At 42.3% G+C, this 13,337-nt stretch overlaps 1 protein-coding gene across 5 annotated transcripts; it reads left to right on the top strand.

Moving 5' to 3' along the window:
• Positions 1 to 5,763: 5,763 nt before the first annotated feature.
• Positions 5,764 to 12,524, top strand: LOC129845591 (endonuclease domain-containing 1 protein-like). 5 transcript variants are annotated; one of them, XM_055913445.1, is made up of 4 exons: positions 5,764 to 5,995; positions 7,256 to 7,624; positions 10,033 to 10,298; positions 10,508 to 12,524. In XM_055913445.1, exons 3-4 carry the CDS (start codon positions 10,074 to 10,076, stop codon positions 11,111 to 11,113), a joined length of 831 nt encoding a protein of 276 aa, XP_055769420.1. In that variant the 5' UTR covers positions 5,764 to 5,995; positions 7,256 to 7,624; positions 10,033 to 10,073; the 3' UTR covers positions 11,114 to 12,524. The 5 variants fall into 5 exon arrangements, with proteins under 5 accessions (XP_055769420.1, XP_055769419.1, XP_055769418.1 ...); XM_055913444.1 differs by having other exon boundaries at positions 5,764 to 6,363; positions 7,446 to 7,624; XM_055913443.1 differs by having other exon boundaries at positions 5,764 to 6,363.
• Positions 12,525 to 13,337: the final 813 nt, after the last annotated feature.

The following is a 13,337-nucleotide window of genomic DNA, read 5'->3' as shown; positions in this document are numbered from 1 at the left end:
GCAAGCGGTACCGGAGCACCAAGTTTAGGTCCAAGAGGCTTCTAAACAGCTTCTACCCCCAAGCCATAAGACTCCTGAACATCTAGTCAAATAGCTACCCAGACTATTTGCATTGTCCCCCTTCTATGCTGCTCTTGTCATTTAACTGCTGCTCTTTAATTATTTTAATTAAATAAAGGTAAATACATTTAATTTGTGCCTTTGCCTTTGATTTGATAGCCTTCACATGCCCCACAGGGCTCAAACTGTTTGAATCAATGTTGTTTTCTGCGCATTAACTTAGCTAGCCAACGTTGCCATGACATCGCCTAGAAGTGTGATCGGGGATTTCTATTGGACAGTTTCTATACGTCTTTATACTTGTTGCGAGATGTCGCCACTAGATGGCGCTGCTGTTCTGTGTATCTGAGTGTGATACTATATAGTACTAGTGAGCCAAGTTAGGCATGACTTACTACGCGCTGAATGGAGCTGTATGCGTACTACAGAGTTATGCGGAAGTAAAGACTAACTAATCAACATTACCTTGCTCTTGTATAGAATAAACACCTTACAAAACAATACTAAACCATCTTTGGAATAACTGACAACTAAAAGAGGGCTTTCAATAATCACTATTTTTAGCTCAAATAATTTGTACCAATGTTGAATTGTCTCATATGGGAATCACTTGGTTACATTTACAAGCCATACGTACAAAACACCAGACTTTCAAATGCTTCATTACAGATATTTTATTCCTTCCAAGAAGAAGATTGATTACATTTAGAAAATAAAGTAGGATCTCTATGGTTACAGTGATAAAACAAACAGAACCTGACAGGGGAACAAGGGAAACCTAGTCAGTTGAAGGAATTCATCCCAAATATGTCTTCCACATCAAACCCAAGCCCTCTGAATCAGAGAGGTGGGGGGGACGGCCTTAATCAACATCCACGGCACCCAGGGAACAGTAACTGTTGTTGGGGGTTAAATGCCTTGCTCAAGGGCAGAACGGCAGATGTTTCCACCTTGCCTTCTCAGAGACTAGAACAAGCAACCTATCAGTTACTGTCACAACGTTCTAACCTCTAGACTACCTACAGTATACAGGGGCAATATGCAGCTCAAACAATAACACATTGTCTCACCCCGTCACTGTTTGGGTTAACAGCTGAGGGAAAAGGGCTGGAGAAATGTAAACACTCTCAAATTCATAGACAGAGCTTCTGATGCAATGACTGACAATCCATGATATCAAAATTATAGTTTTAACCATGTTTTGAGGGTATACAATGTTTGTTTACAACTAATACAGCTGTCTACTACAGCAGGTCAGGTCAGTAGTCTACTAAAGCAGGTCAGGTCAGTAGTCTACTACAGCAGGTCAGAAGTCTACTACAGCAGGTCAGGTCAGTAGTCTACTAAAGCAGGTCAGTACAGTAGTCAACTAAAGCAGGCCAGGTCAGTAGTCTACTGTGCTAATAGTTCAGAAAGTATTGTCATTAATAGTGAATGTTGATCACAGCGTGTATCTCAGGTCAGACTAAACCAGGTCCATTATTACCTGCTTGACCTGATGATGTCACAGGTTCCTGGTGGTTATGTCACTACATCATCATCACCAGCACAGAAACAAATACAACAGGTAGGTAATAACCTTTGACCCCAACAGAGACACAGTCATCATCATAGACACAATGATCACGTACATCCCCATCCTTGAGGAGAAGCGCTCTCGGAATATCACCTTTTGGACACTGATCTGGGGGGTTATGGGTTAGTGGTAGGGTTAGGGGTTAGTGGTAGGGTTAGGGGTTAGTGGTAGGGTTAGGGGTTAGTGGTAGGGTTAGGGGTTAGTGGTAGGGTTAGGGGGTAGTGGTAGGGTTAGTGGTAGGGTTAGGGGTTAGTGGTAGGGTTAGGGGTTAGTGGTAGGGTTAGGGGTTAGTGGTAGGGTTAGGTGTTAGTGGTAGGGTTAGGGGTTAGTGGTAGGGGTTAGGGGTTAGTGGTAGGGTTAGGGGTTAGTGGTAGGGTTAGGGGTTAGTGGTAGGGTTAGGGGGTAGGGAGTAGGGGGTAGTGGTAGGGTTAGGGGTTAGTGGTAGGGTTAGGGGTAGTGGTAGGGTTAGGGGTTAGTGGTAGGGTTAGGGGTTAGGGTTTAGTGGTAGGGAGTAGGGGTTAGTGGTAGGGTTAGGGGTTAGTGGTAGGGTTAGGGGGTAGTGGTAGGGGTTAGTGGTAGGGAGTAGGGGTTAGTGGTAGGGTTAGGGGTTAGTGGTAGGGTTAGGGGGTAGTGGTAGGGAGTAGGGGTTAGTGGTAGGGTTAGGGGTTAGTGGTAGGGTTAGGGGGTAGTGGTAGGGTTAGGGGTTAGTGGTAGGGTTAGGGGGTAGTGGTAGGGTTAGGGGGTAGTGGTAGGGTTAGGGGTTAGTGGTAGGGTTAGTGGTAGGGTTAGGGGGTAGTGGTAGGGTTAGGGGTTAGTGGTAGGGTTAGGGGTTAGTGGTAGGGTTAGGGGTTAGTGGTAGGGTAAGGGGGTAGTGGTAGGGTTAGGGGTTAGTGGTAGGGTTAGGGTTAGGGGTTAGTGGTAGGGTTAGGGGTTAGTGGTAGGGGGTAGGGGGTAGAGGTAGGGTTAGTTGTAGGGTTAGGGTTTAGGGGTTAGTGGTAGGGTTAGGGGTTAATGGTAGGGTTAGGGGGTAGTGGTAGGGTTAGGGGTGGACTGGACACCCCCACCATAATGATGGTTCAGCATGTTATTCAGGCTGTCCACAGGAGATCTGGGACTCTGTTGTTCAGATCGTTGTTGATGTTGTTGAGAACTGCTCCAGTCACCATAGACTGTTGTCTGGTCGTTAGCATCCTTACAGTTCTTCACAAGAGCTTCTCTGACTCTCCATTTTACACCATCTGCCTCGGTTGAAGGATCTTTCCTGTGGGGAACGGCGTTTGTCAGGGTGAACGTGGACTTCTTGGTATCATCATCATGTACTAACATGGGAAAAGGTGACCTCTGTCCATATCCATGTTGTTTTATCGTAGTCTGCATCCGCAGCCTGGTGGTCGACTCTTACACCTTTATAATCTACCTCCATGTCACGTTGGGCATTTATATCTTCAAGCTGCAGAAACATCAGTCAGACATTAAAACTTGTTTTAAAGTTCATACGTTTAACTCACACAAAAAGTCACAATTTCACAATCCAGACTTAAGATATGTTTCAAAAAGGAGTGTCTATATTTGACAAAGCGGTTTTATGCGCTGACAGAATCGAAGATGATAATTAGGAGTTTTTAAAATTATGAGTCCTCAATGTCCGACGCCGAGTCAAGACCGAGACACTCAAAATGTGGTCTCGATACTGGACTCCGAGTACTACAACACTGGCTTGCACTAAACCAGGAAATGCAGTTATCAGGAGAATGTTATTGAATTGTGACTAGAAAAACAAATTTAGTTCACTTCAGAGAGTTTTCACTTATACAAAGTATCAGGAGTCGACTGTCAATCATCACCTCCCAAAATATTCCAACATCACGAATGAGTAGAATTAGATGAGAATGGATGAGAAACACTCTTGGACAGATGGAAGCAAAAGTATCCGACACCAAGACACTCATTATGTGGTCTGGAGACGGAACTGGAGTCCTACATCACTGCTTCATCACAATGTAAGCTAAATGTGTTGGATACAAAACAAACCCTGGCATATTATAAAGGAGAACATGTCCAAATTAATGATATGCATGCATATCAAACAGGAATATGTATTAAATGAATACATTATGTGGTAAAACCGTGTTGTGTTTGTGTGCACAGAGACAGAACCTCCCTATCAGAAAACACCTTTACTTGACATCATAAAATAAACATGACAACATAACTTAGGGTCGGCTCGATCCTTCTTCAGGGCCGCATCCTCGTATTCGGTTCCGTTCCCCGGGAGCTTCTCGCCCTCCTCTCTTTTCCTCCCCCGCAGCGCTCCATTTAGGCGGCCTGCACGGCTGGTTGGTACTCTCCCCTAATTGGTGCCATCAGCGTCTCCATTCCGGGTTCTCCCAGCAGAGGGAGCCAACGTCACGGCACGTACCTCCCCTCTATCACCAACCCCCGGGGCAGGAAAGAACACTTGTACACAGTGCAGTACCCACATCTGTATTTTACAATGAGCTTTATGAGTTATAATGAGCGGACAATTCTGCATGATAGAGAACAATGTGTGGATCTACTTCCATCTAACCACAGTGATGCTGCTGAATAAACTCCTAACTAACTCCTGGGAGAGGGTGATGTTCCTGTTGGGCCGGAGGTTCCCAACTTCTTTACATCTGTCTGGGTGATGGGGTGGGATGTGCTTCAACCTAAGGAGAACAGGGCAGAACCATAAGGGGGGGAATTAACCTCACTGCTCAAATGTCAGTGTTGGTTCAAGTTGCTGAGAACCTCCAACTACGTTTATTAATGTGCAATGGTTTCGGAAACAGTTTTGTATATTCATAGGCTTGATCAAGTTGTAGGCATTGTATGCAATCAGCTATACACTCGTGGTGGTGGAAAACGGTGTTTCATAAAGTAGGCATATCTTTCCGTTTTTATCCGCCTTCGATATTAAATCGAGTTCTGTAGAAAATTGACGCCTTGCAGCAGAATGTTTTCACGTATGAACCGGTCCACGGGGAATACGAATATAGCCGGCTGCATGCAATGCCTTTGGGTGGTAAGATGAAACAACTATATCGCCATCTGTATTGACTGATCATGTAATAATGTACAAATAACTTGGCTGGCTAACATGCCTAGATTGAACAGCTGTACAGCTGGTTAGCTGCATTTCCAACGTTTTCAAATCATATGTGAAATGAACACATCAGTTGCCATCTTTAGTCTCTGAATTGTTTATAGATTTGCTACATTTGTCATTAGCTGACCAGCAAGTTCCTCAATTCAGGGTTAAGAAATGTCTGGGTCTTCACAATTGCCACATTGCTGACTTTACACTTGGTTAGTTTAGTTCATCTCTTAACAGCTGATATGCAGGAAGATATCGCCTGCTAGCTAGTTTTTGGATTCGATGCCAACTTAGCTTGGCTAGCGGGCTGATAAAAAGCACTGACTCAACATTTGAATAGAAAATTCACATGAAAGTAATTTGTTGAGCTTTTAAACAATTTGGTGAATAAATACAGGTACATTTCACAAAGTTATTCGCTATGCCTCTGGAACATTTTTCTCCCAACCGGTGACTTTGTCCGCCATTAATTCAGACATTTTGTTTTATTATTTCCGCTACCTGTCGCAAGGTGTTATGGGATACCCCCCCCCCGGCGAAGGAAACGTCGACGAGGCCTTCAAAATCAATCAAATAACGACACCTTAAATCAGCAGTTTAATTGGGATTAAAACAAGCCAATTCTGACATATTGCCTTGAAATTCTGCCTGTTATCGTTGTCGATTGGGACACAGTGTGTGACTTGATTTAGGTTTAGTTCAGCCGTCCTGTTGCACTTATCCAACATGACACTACAGGGCAGCGGACATCCACATAAGTCCCTGTTTTCTCCACCACAGTAAACTAAGTTTTAGGTCTAAAAAAAACAGGGGAGGGACAAAATAAGGATGCTTCACGAATTTGCTATAATCTTTTGCGCATTATTTTCCTGTTTAAGGCCAACCGGATGTCTAGCCAGTCTCAACTAGCGATAATCCACCAATGGCAATGCGAGAAAGTCGCAAAAAACCGTATCCAACCACGTGTGGTCCAATCATAATCGCCCTTTGACCTTAGCTCCGCCCCAAAAGCAAACGGCGGCCATGACACTTTCTCCTCATCAAATCATTGTTTACATCAAACGGAGAGTTACAGAGGAAGTATCTTTAATAAGGTTGAATGAAATGGATTGTAATCTTATTGCTACATCTGTGAAGTTGTAAGAAGAATGGAAAAGTGAATTGAAAACATTATACAGTTCAATCTCTGCAGTCATCTACCTATGATACCCGTAGCATTGGTTTGGTATCGGTAACTACCGGTACAATCAGCGGCCACTTGTCTGCATTTTCAATACTATTTTTACAATCGTAGCTATTTTAATGCATACTATCGCTTATATTCGTGCTTTGTTGTATGTTGTAAGACGTCTGTGAAGTTGTGAAATAGTGTTTACGTGATGCAGGCTACAGTACAGTAACTTTAACATGCTACTGTACAATAGTTTATTTTCGGTTCCAGTGTATAACACAGTTTTATCCAACATGCATCAGTCATGGATTAGTTTATACATGTATTATGTTATCTAGTTTAATGGCGTAGAAATCGTGATATTTTCTGTTACGTACGTCTCTTGGAGGAGGGAACGCAACACCCTGCTACAACTCAACTCCCCGTGGAGTGAAAAAGGTATGTGATCGTAGGTGCGGGGAAGGACGGCAGGGAAAAATACCGTTTACAGGGAATCTAATTCTTCCTTAAACACGTTAAGGTGGGGAAACTGGGCTGGACCGAACCAAAGCAAAGTATAAGTCCCCTCTCCTACCTTACCTGCCTTCCCACAGCTTACCTAACCTTTAGCACCAACTGGCGGCTAACCAAAATACAGGAGGTGATCCGCCCAGGTCTTACCTAGTGTGCATAGACAGATTCAATACTACGGGTTATGTATGCCCGCAGGCCTCTTGCCTAAACACTCCCAAGGTGCCTTCCCCTTCCCCTCTGGGAACAAATGAAACAGAATAATTCAAACTTAGTGAACAATTTCAATAACCCCAAAACACTCAGTCCTATGGCATACACATACCTCTGCAGGAGAGGCTACAAAATACTTTCAACAACTTTTACAGACCAACAGCCAACACAGGACGCCATTTAATGAAATACACACAAACCCACAACAACACAGAAACTGTGGAACGTAACATTTGCCTTGCATTTCAATCTACACATGAATATAGTTCTGCAATGTTAGGTAGGCTATTCAATTCCCTTGGCATTCTGCAAGCATGAATACTTTACAATAATGGAAGATATGCATTGTGTTAATCTTACTATTTGTCCATGTATTGAATGATACACAGCTTTCCATAAATGCAGTGTGGACTTTTTACAGATGAAACCCCTTCCATTATGACACTCCTTCCTGTATCTGTCATAAAGACCTATGCATTCTTTGTCCTTTAGTTACACAACTAAATCTAGTATCTGTCACTTACCTTTCATGCTGTAGATCTGCTGTCATGGTGCTGAGAATGCTTAGTACTGTATCTGTCACTTATGTATTCTCTGTATGTATTAGGTATGAACCCTTGGACATACAGGTACCTCCAGCGCTCCCTCCTGCCTCACGTTCGGCCCCTGTCCCTGGTGATCTACCCCAGGCCCCCTTGTATCCACCCCAGGCTTCTGAACTTGCCCCCGTGGGGTGAAGACCAGAAGAGGGTGATGTCCTTCCTGCCTCTCTCTCTCTCTCTCTCCCTTAAATGCAGCTGGTGATTCCAGAGAGCCGGCGGGCATCTCTCAACAAGAAGCAGCAGTGGATTGACCAGACGCTGTTTACCAGGAGCCTCCTACAGAGCTCACAGTTCATCACTGTCCCTGGTGGGGTGAAGACCAGAAGAGGGTGATGTCCTTCCTGTCTCCAAGGCCTGCCTCAGAGTGTGCTGGGGTGACTTTTTCCATAATAAATGAGCAGCTTAGAAATTGTAATTTTAATATTTTCTTCTCTCATGATCTATCAATGCCTCAGGATGCCACTGGGTAAACATTATCTAACTGATTAACTTTTCTGTGATGATATGTGTAAGAAGATGTGTCTGAAGTAAACAGAGGAACTGGCCTAGAGTTAGTCCTGTCTGGTATAATTAGTGGTCAAGACTGGACAAGGAGGGTTGGATAAACTCCTCTGTATGTGGAACAGGTGTGACTATTTATCATGTGTAACAATCAAACCTCCCTATTGGCTGTGTGTTCCACATTCTAAAGTAGAACCATCATTTTACTTGCTGAAATATTGTCCAGAAATGACCTCATTGGACAGAAATGGGAACTCCTCCCCACACGCATGTTGAACAAATATAATGTTTCCCTGAAACAAAGGATTCTGTTACGGCTGTCGTCTTCCTCCTCTTCCTCGGACGAGGAGAGGAGAGAAGGATCGGTGGACCAATACGCAGCGAGGTAATTAGACATAAATAATATTTATTGAAACTCGAAGACGAAATACGAAAACACTTGGAAATTACAAAATAACAAACACGACGTAGACAGACCTGAACATGGAACTTACATAACTACACGCAGAACTCACGAACAGGAACAGACTACACCAAACGAACGAACAGCCAAGACAGTCCCGTGTGGTACACAGACACAGGAGACAATCACCCACAAACAAACATTGAGAACAACCTACCTTAATATGACTCTCAATCAGAGGAAATGCCAAACACCTGCCTCTAATTGAGAGCCATACCAGGCAACCCTTTAACCCAACATAGAAACACAACACATAGAAATGCCCACCCCGCTCACGCCCTGACCAATAAACACATACAAAACAAGAGAAAACAGGTCAGGAACGTGACAGATTCCTGTAGTTTCATGAAATGAGAAATTGATTCATAGTATATCATACATCATACAAGCCAACGTTCAATAGCAACACTGGTCCTGCTTGTTTAGTTTCTCAACATTCCCAAGAGGTTTTGTTTAAATCCATTGATGACTTTTAGTTTTATTGAAGAAGAAAAAGGGTTTTGAGTCCCTGAAGTAAATATACTTGCTGCTTCTCTTTTTGTTAAATTATTGACCTGTGGAACATTCACCTACTGGGTCAATTGTAACATTTAATATCCGCCACTCGGTTGAATTGTAAATGACTGGTACGTCCTAGGAACATACATAGTGTGTAATGGTAGCTGAGATATGTATGTTTGCACAAAAATATAATGAATAAACTAAAGCCTAAAATTGTTAGTCTGTTCCCCAGTCTCCTCTACTCTTACTGAGAAAAGGCCTCAACTGAAGAATCTACAGCTGCTGAGTCTGAGGTGTTAAACAGTCCAGTGCTGCTCTGACCACAGTGTTGTTAGGAACCACATTTTCTAACTCTACATACACAGCCTTGTGTCAACTCTTACTGTGAACTACTTCAGTTACTGGAAATAAACTCAGCAGTGGTCAGACCACAATACATCAACATAAACAACACCAATAAATGAAACCATTATTGACATCTTCTGGTTTCCAATAATGAGAACTGAGTTCTGGTTAGTGACGTCTCCACCCTCACAAAGTTACAAGTTAACAGGATAGAGGGGGGGGTTGCTGAGTTAAGTGTTAAGCCTTGTGGGATATTAATGAATGTGAACTCAGCAACCGTAATTTCAGAACAGTCCCACTGTTGTAATAGTGTAATGAGTATCTTCTGACAGACTCTATGCTGAGTAAAGTCATGTTTTTATCCTAAAACGTTGTTCTACCAGAACCAAAGTGTGGATGCAGTCACTATTTAGAGCAGTCTAATCTCGTTAACCCAGAACTATAATCTTGTGTGATTAAGTTCTGGGTCCATACGTGTTAGAAACTACAGGTGAGTCACATGTTATTTGTTAAGGCAGTTTCCATGGAAACACACAGAGGAATTTATGCAAATCAACCCTTTCTGTCTTGACACATGAAGGAGGAGTCTCTGAAAACCTATTTAAAGCAGTCTGTCCTGACTCAGCTCAACAGTCTCCAGTCTACCAGCTGGTCTCTGTAATAACTATTTAAAGCAGTCTGTCCTGACTCAGATCAACAGTCTCCAGTCTACCAGCTGGTCTCTGTAATAACTATTTAAATCAGTCTGTCCTGACTCAGATCAACAGTCTCCAGTCTACCAGCTGGTCTCTGTAATAACTATTTAAATCAGTCTGTCCTGACTCAGATCAACAGTCTCCAGTCTACCAACTGGTCTCTGTAACTTCATCTTTGTCTCTGTGGTGTACAGTCTTCAGGTGATGATGGGGGTATTGAATCATCTCTCTACTCTCCTCCTTCTCTCTCTCCTTCCTCCTGCTCTCTCTCATGTAGTGGCGAACTTCAGTGTTGTTCCACAGTGCAAGGAGTTCTTCATGCAGGGGATAACTCCAAATCTCCCAGGTATTTTGGTTAATGGGACAGTCCAGAACCTGGGCCAGAACGAGAACCGCTACAAGCCGATCTGCCAGTTGTTCAACAACACCTACAGGTTTGCAACTCTCTACGACACGACCAACAGGATCCCTGTGTTCTCAGCCTACACCTTCACTGGTAATACAACGGGTCGACCAGATGATCCCTGGATGATAGAGCCCCAGGTAGGACTAATGTTTATTCATATAACATAACATGTGTATTTGTTTACTGCTATATATCACAGACAGTTATGTTACAGAATATAAAACTACCACTGTGGCGGGTGTAGAGACTTGATTGTCTTGATTGTGGATTGTGACCCCCCCCCCCCTGAAAATAGAGGTTACTGTACAGAACTAGTGAATGACTGTATGACTGTTGTTTCCTGCAGCTCAATGGGGAAAAGAACAGCCCTGAAATGCAGAAAATGAAAAAAGTCCCGTACAAAAACCAGGCTGATAACAACGACTATGGTCATGGCCAAGACGAAATAGATTATAAAGGGGTGAACAGAGGTCATCTCTTCCCAAGTTCACATGCTCATGACTTGGATACTCAGAAGTCCACCTTTACCCTGACCAACATCGTTCCCCAGGTGGTGTCCATCAACAATGGCAGCTGGAGAGAAATGGAGGAAAATGTCAGAGAAAAGCTGATGACGGACTGTTTTCGTGACAACAGGAAGATAAAGGCCTATGTGGTGACTGGAGCGGTGCCCAGTAAGAAGAACAAACTGAACAACCGAGTGAACATCCCAAAGTTCCTGTGGACAGCCTACTGCTGTTTGGACAAGAACAAGATTGACAACAAGACGAACAAGAAGAAAGATGAGTGGAAGAAGAAGAGTGAGTGGATGGCCAAAGCACACTGGGGGTGGAACAACAAGGTACAGAAGAAGACATTGGATCAACTAACCTTGGGAGCACTCGAAGAGAAGTTGAACGAACATCACACAGGTCCTGTCAAGGTGTTCCCAAAAGATTGTCCAAGATACTAAACCTACCACTTCCCCCTAACCCAGTTGGAAGAATTCCTTCCGTAGTGAGGAATCTTTACAATTCCATGAGAAATAGTTCTGGAAGGATCTTTGGATGATCTGGGTACAGATGCTCACACCATATCAACAAACTATCATTACTGTTAGACTAATGATTATCAGGGTTAAATTGGTAATGAGGGTTGTAATGGTAATGAGGGTCTATATACCTATAGTCTCTACTCTTCTCTTCCCTTCTCTTCTATGTCTATATATCTATAGTCTATACTCTTCTCTCCCCTCTCTGTCCATCTCTTCTATGTCTATATATATCTATATTCTATACTCTTCTCTCCCCTCTCTACCCATCTCTTCTATGTCTATATATATCTATATTCTATACACTTCTCTTCCCTCTCTGTCCATCTCTTCTATGTCTATATATATCTATATTCTATACTCTTCTCTTCCCTCTCTGTCCATCTCTTCTATGTCTATATATATCTATAGTCTCTTCTCTTCCCTCTCTGTCCATCTCTTCTCTGTTTATATCAAATATAAAAAGTATGTAAGGGGACAGAATTCTATTTTAATAAATAAAATACAGTTTAATTCCTTGATGATGTGCTGCCATTACTCTTGTTGATGTTAATAATTAGGCTTCCAGCAGGGTTGAGATCAATTCCAGTCAGTTCTAGAAGTACACTGGAAATCCATTTCTCTGCAATGCTTTTCAATGAGGAACATTTGGAATTGAAATGGAATTAACCCCAACCCTGGCCTACAGTTTGTCAGGTTGTGACTTCCTTATGACTGTTACCATAGAGATATTATTATATGTTCTGAATGTAATTCTATCACTGTTACCATAGAGATACTATTATATGTTCTGAATGTAATTCTATCACTGTTACCATAGAGATACTATTATATGTTCTGAATGTAATTCTATCACTGTTACCATAGAGATACTATTATATGTTCTGAATGTAATTCTATCACTGTTACCATGGAGATACTATTATATGTTCTGAATGTAATTCTATCACTGTTACCATAGAGATACTATTATATGTTCTGAATGTAATTCTATCACTGTTACCATAGAGATACTATTATATGTTCTGAATGTAATTCTATCACTGTTACCATAGAGATACTATTATATGTTCTGAATGTAATTCTATCACTGTTACCATAGAGACACTATTATATGTTCTGAATGTAATTCTATCACTGTTACCATAGAGATACTATTATATGTTCTGAATGTAATTCTATCACTGTTACCATAGAGATACTATTATATGTTCTGAATGTAATTCTATCACTGTTACCATGGAGATACTATTATATGTTCTGAATGTAATTCTATCACTGTATGTATCCATCTTCTTCCCATTTGAAGGAATAAACATCTATAATGAATGAAGCCTGTGAGAGTCTGGTGTTTTGTTCTCATGCTGTTTAAATGTAACCAAGTGACTCCAAAATGTTCCAATTCCACATTAAACCACATTATTTGAGCTAAAAATATAAATTATTGAACGTACTATTTTAGTTGTCAGTTATTCATTCAAACTTTGCCTTAACTATGTGTCCAACCAGTCCAGCATACCAGCTAGCTACCATGTCTCAAAACATACCTGGAGCTGGTCAAGAAGCTACCATGTCTCTAAACATACCTGGAGCTGGTCAAGAAGCTACCATGTCTCAAAACATACCTGGAGCTGGTCAAGAAGCTACCATGTCTCTAAACATACCTGGAGCTGGTCAAGAAGCTACCATGTCTCAAAACACCTGGAGCTGGTCAAGAAGCTACCATGTCTCTAAACATACCTGGAGCTGATCAAGAAGCTACCATGTCTCAAAACATACCTGGAGCTGGTCAAGAAGCTACCATGTCTCTAAACATACCTGGAGCTGGTCAAGAAGCTACCATGTCTGTAAACATACCTGGAGCTGGTCAAGAAGCTACCATGTCTCAAAACATACCTGGAGCTGGTCAATAAGCTACCATGTCTCAAAACATACCTGGAGCTGGTCAAGAAGCTACCATGTCTCAAAACATACCTGGAGCTGGTCAAGAAGCTACCATGTCTGTAAACATACCTGGAGCTGGTCAAGAAGCTACCATGTCTCTAAACATACCTGGAGCTGGTCAAGAAGCTACCATGTCTCTAAACATACCTGGAGCTGGTCAAGAAGCTACCATGTCTCTAAACATACCTGGAGCTGGTCAAGA

The sequence above is a fragment of the Salvelinus fontinalis genome, unplaced genomic scaffold, assembly GCF_029448725.1.
Source record: "Salvelinus fontinalis isolate EN_2023a unplaced genomic scaffold, ASM2944872v1 scaffold_0324, whole genome shotgun sequence".
NCBI lineage: Eukaryota > Metazoa > Chordata > Actinopteri > Salmoniformes > Salmonidae > Salvelinus > Salvelinus fontinalis.
This window is presented reverse-complemented; position numbering and strand designations above follow the sequence as displayed.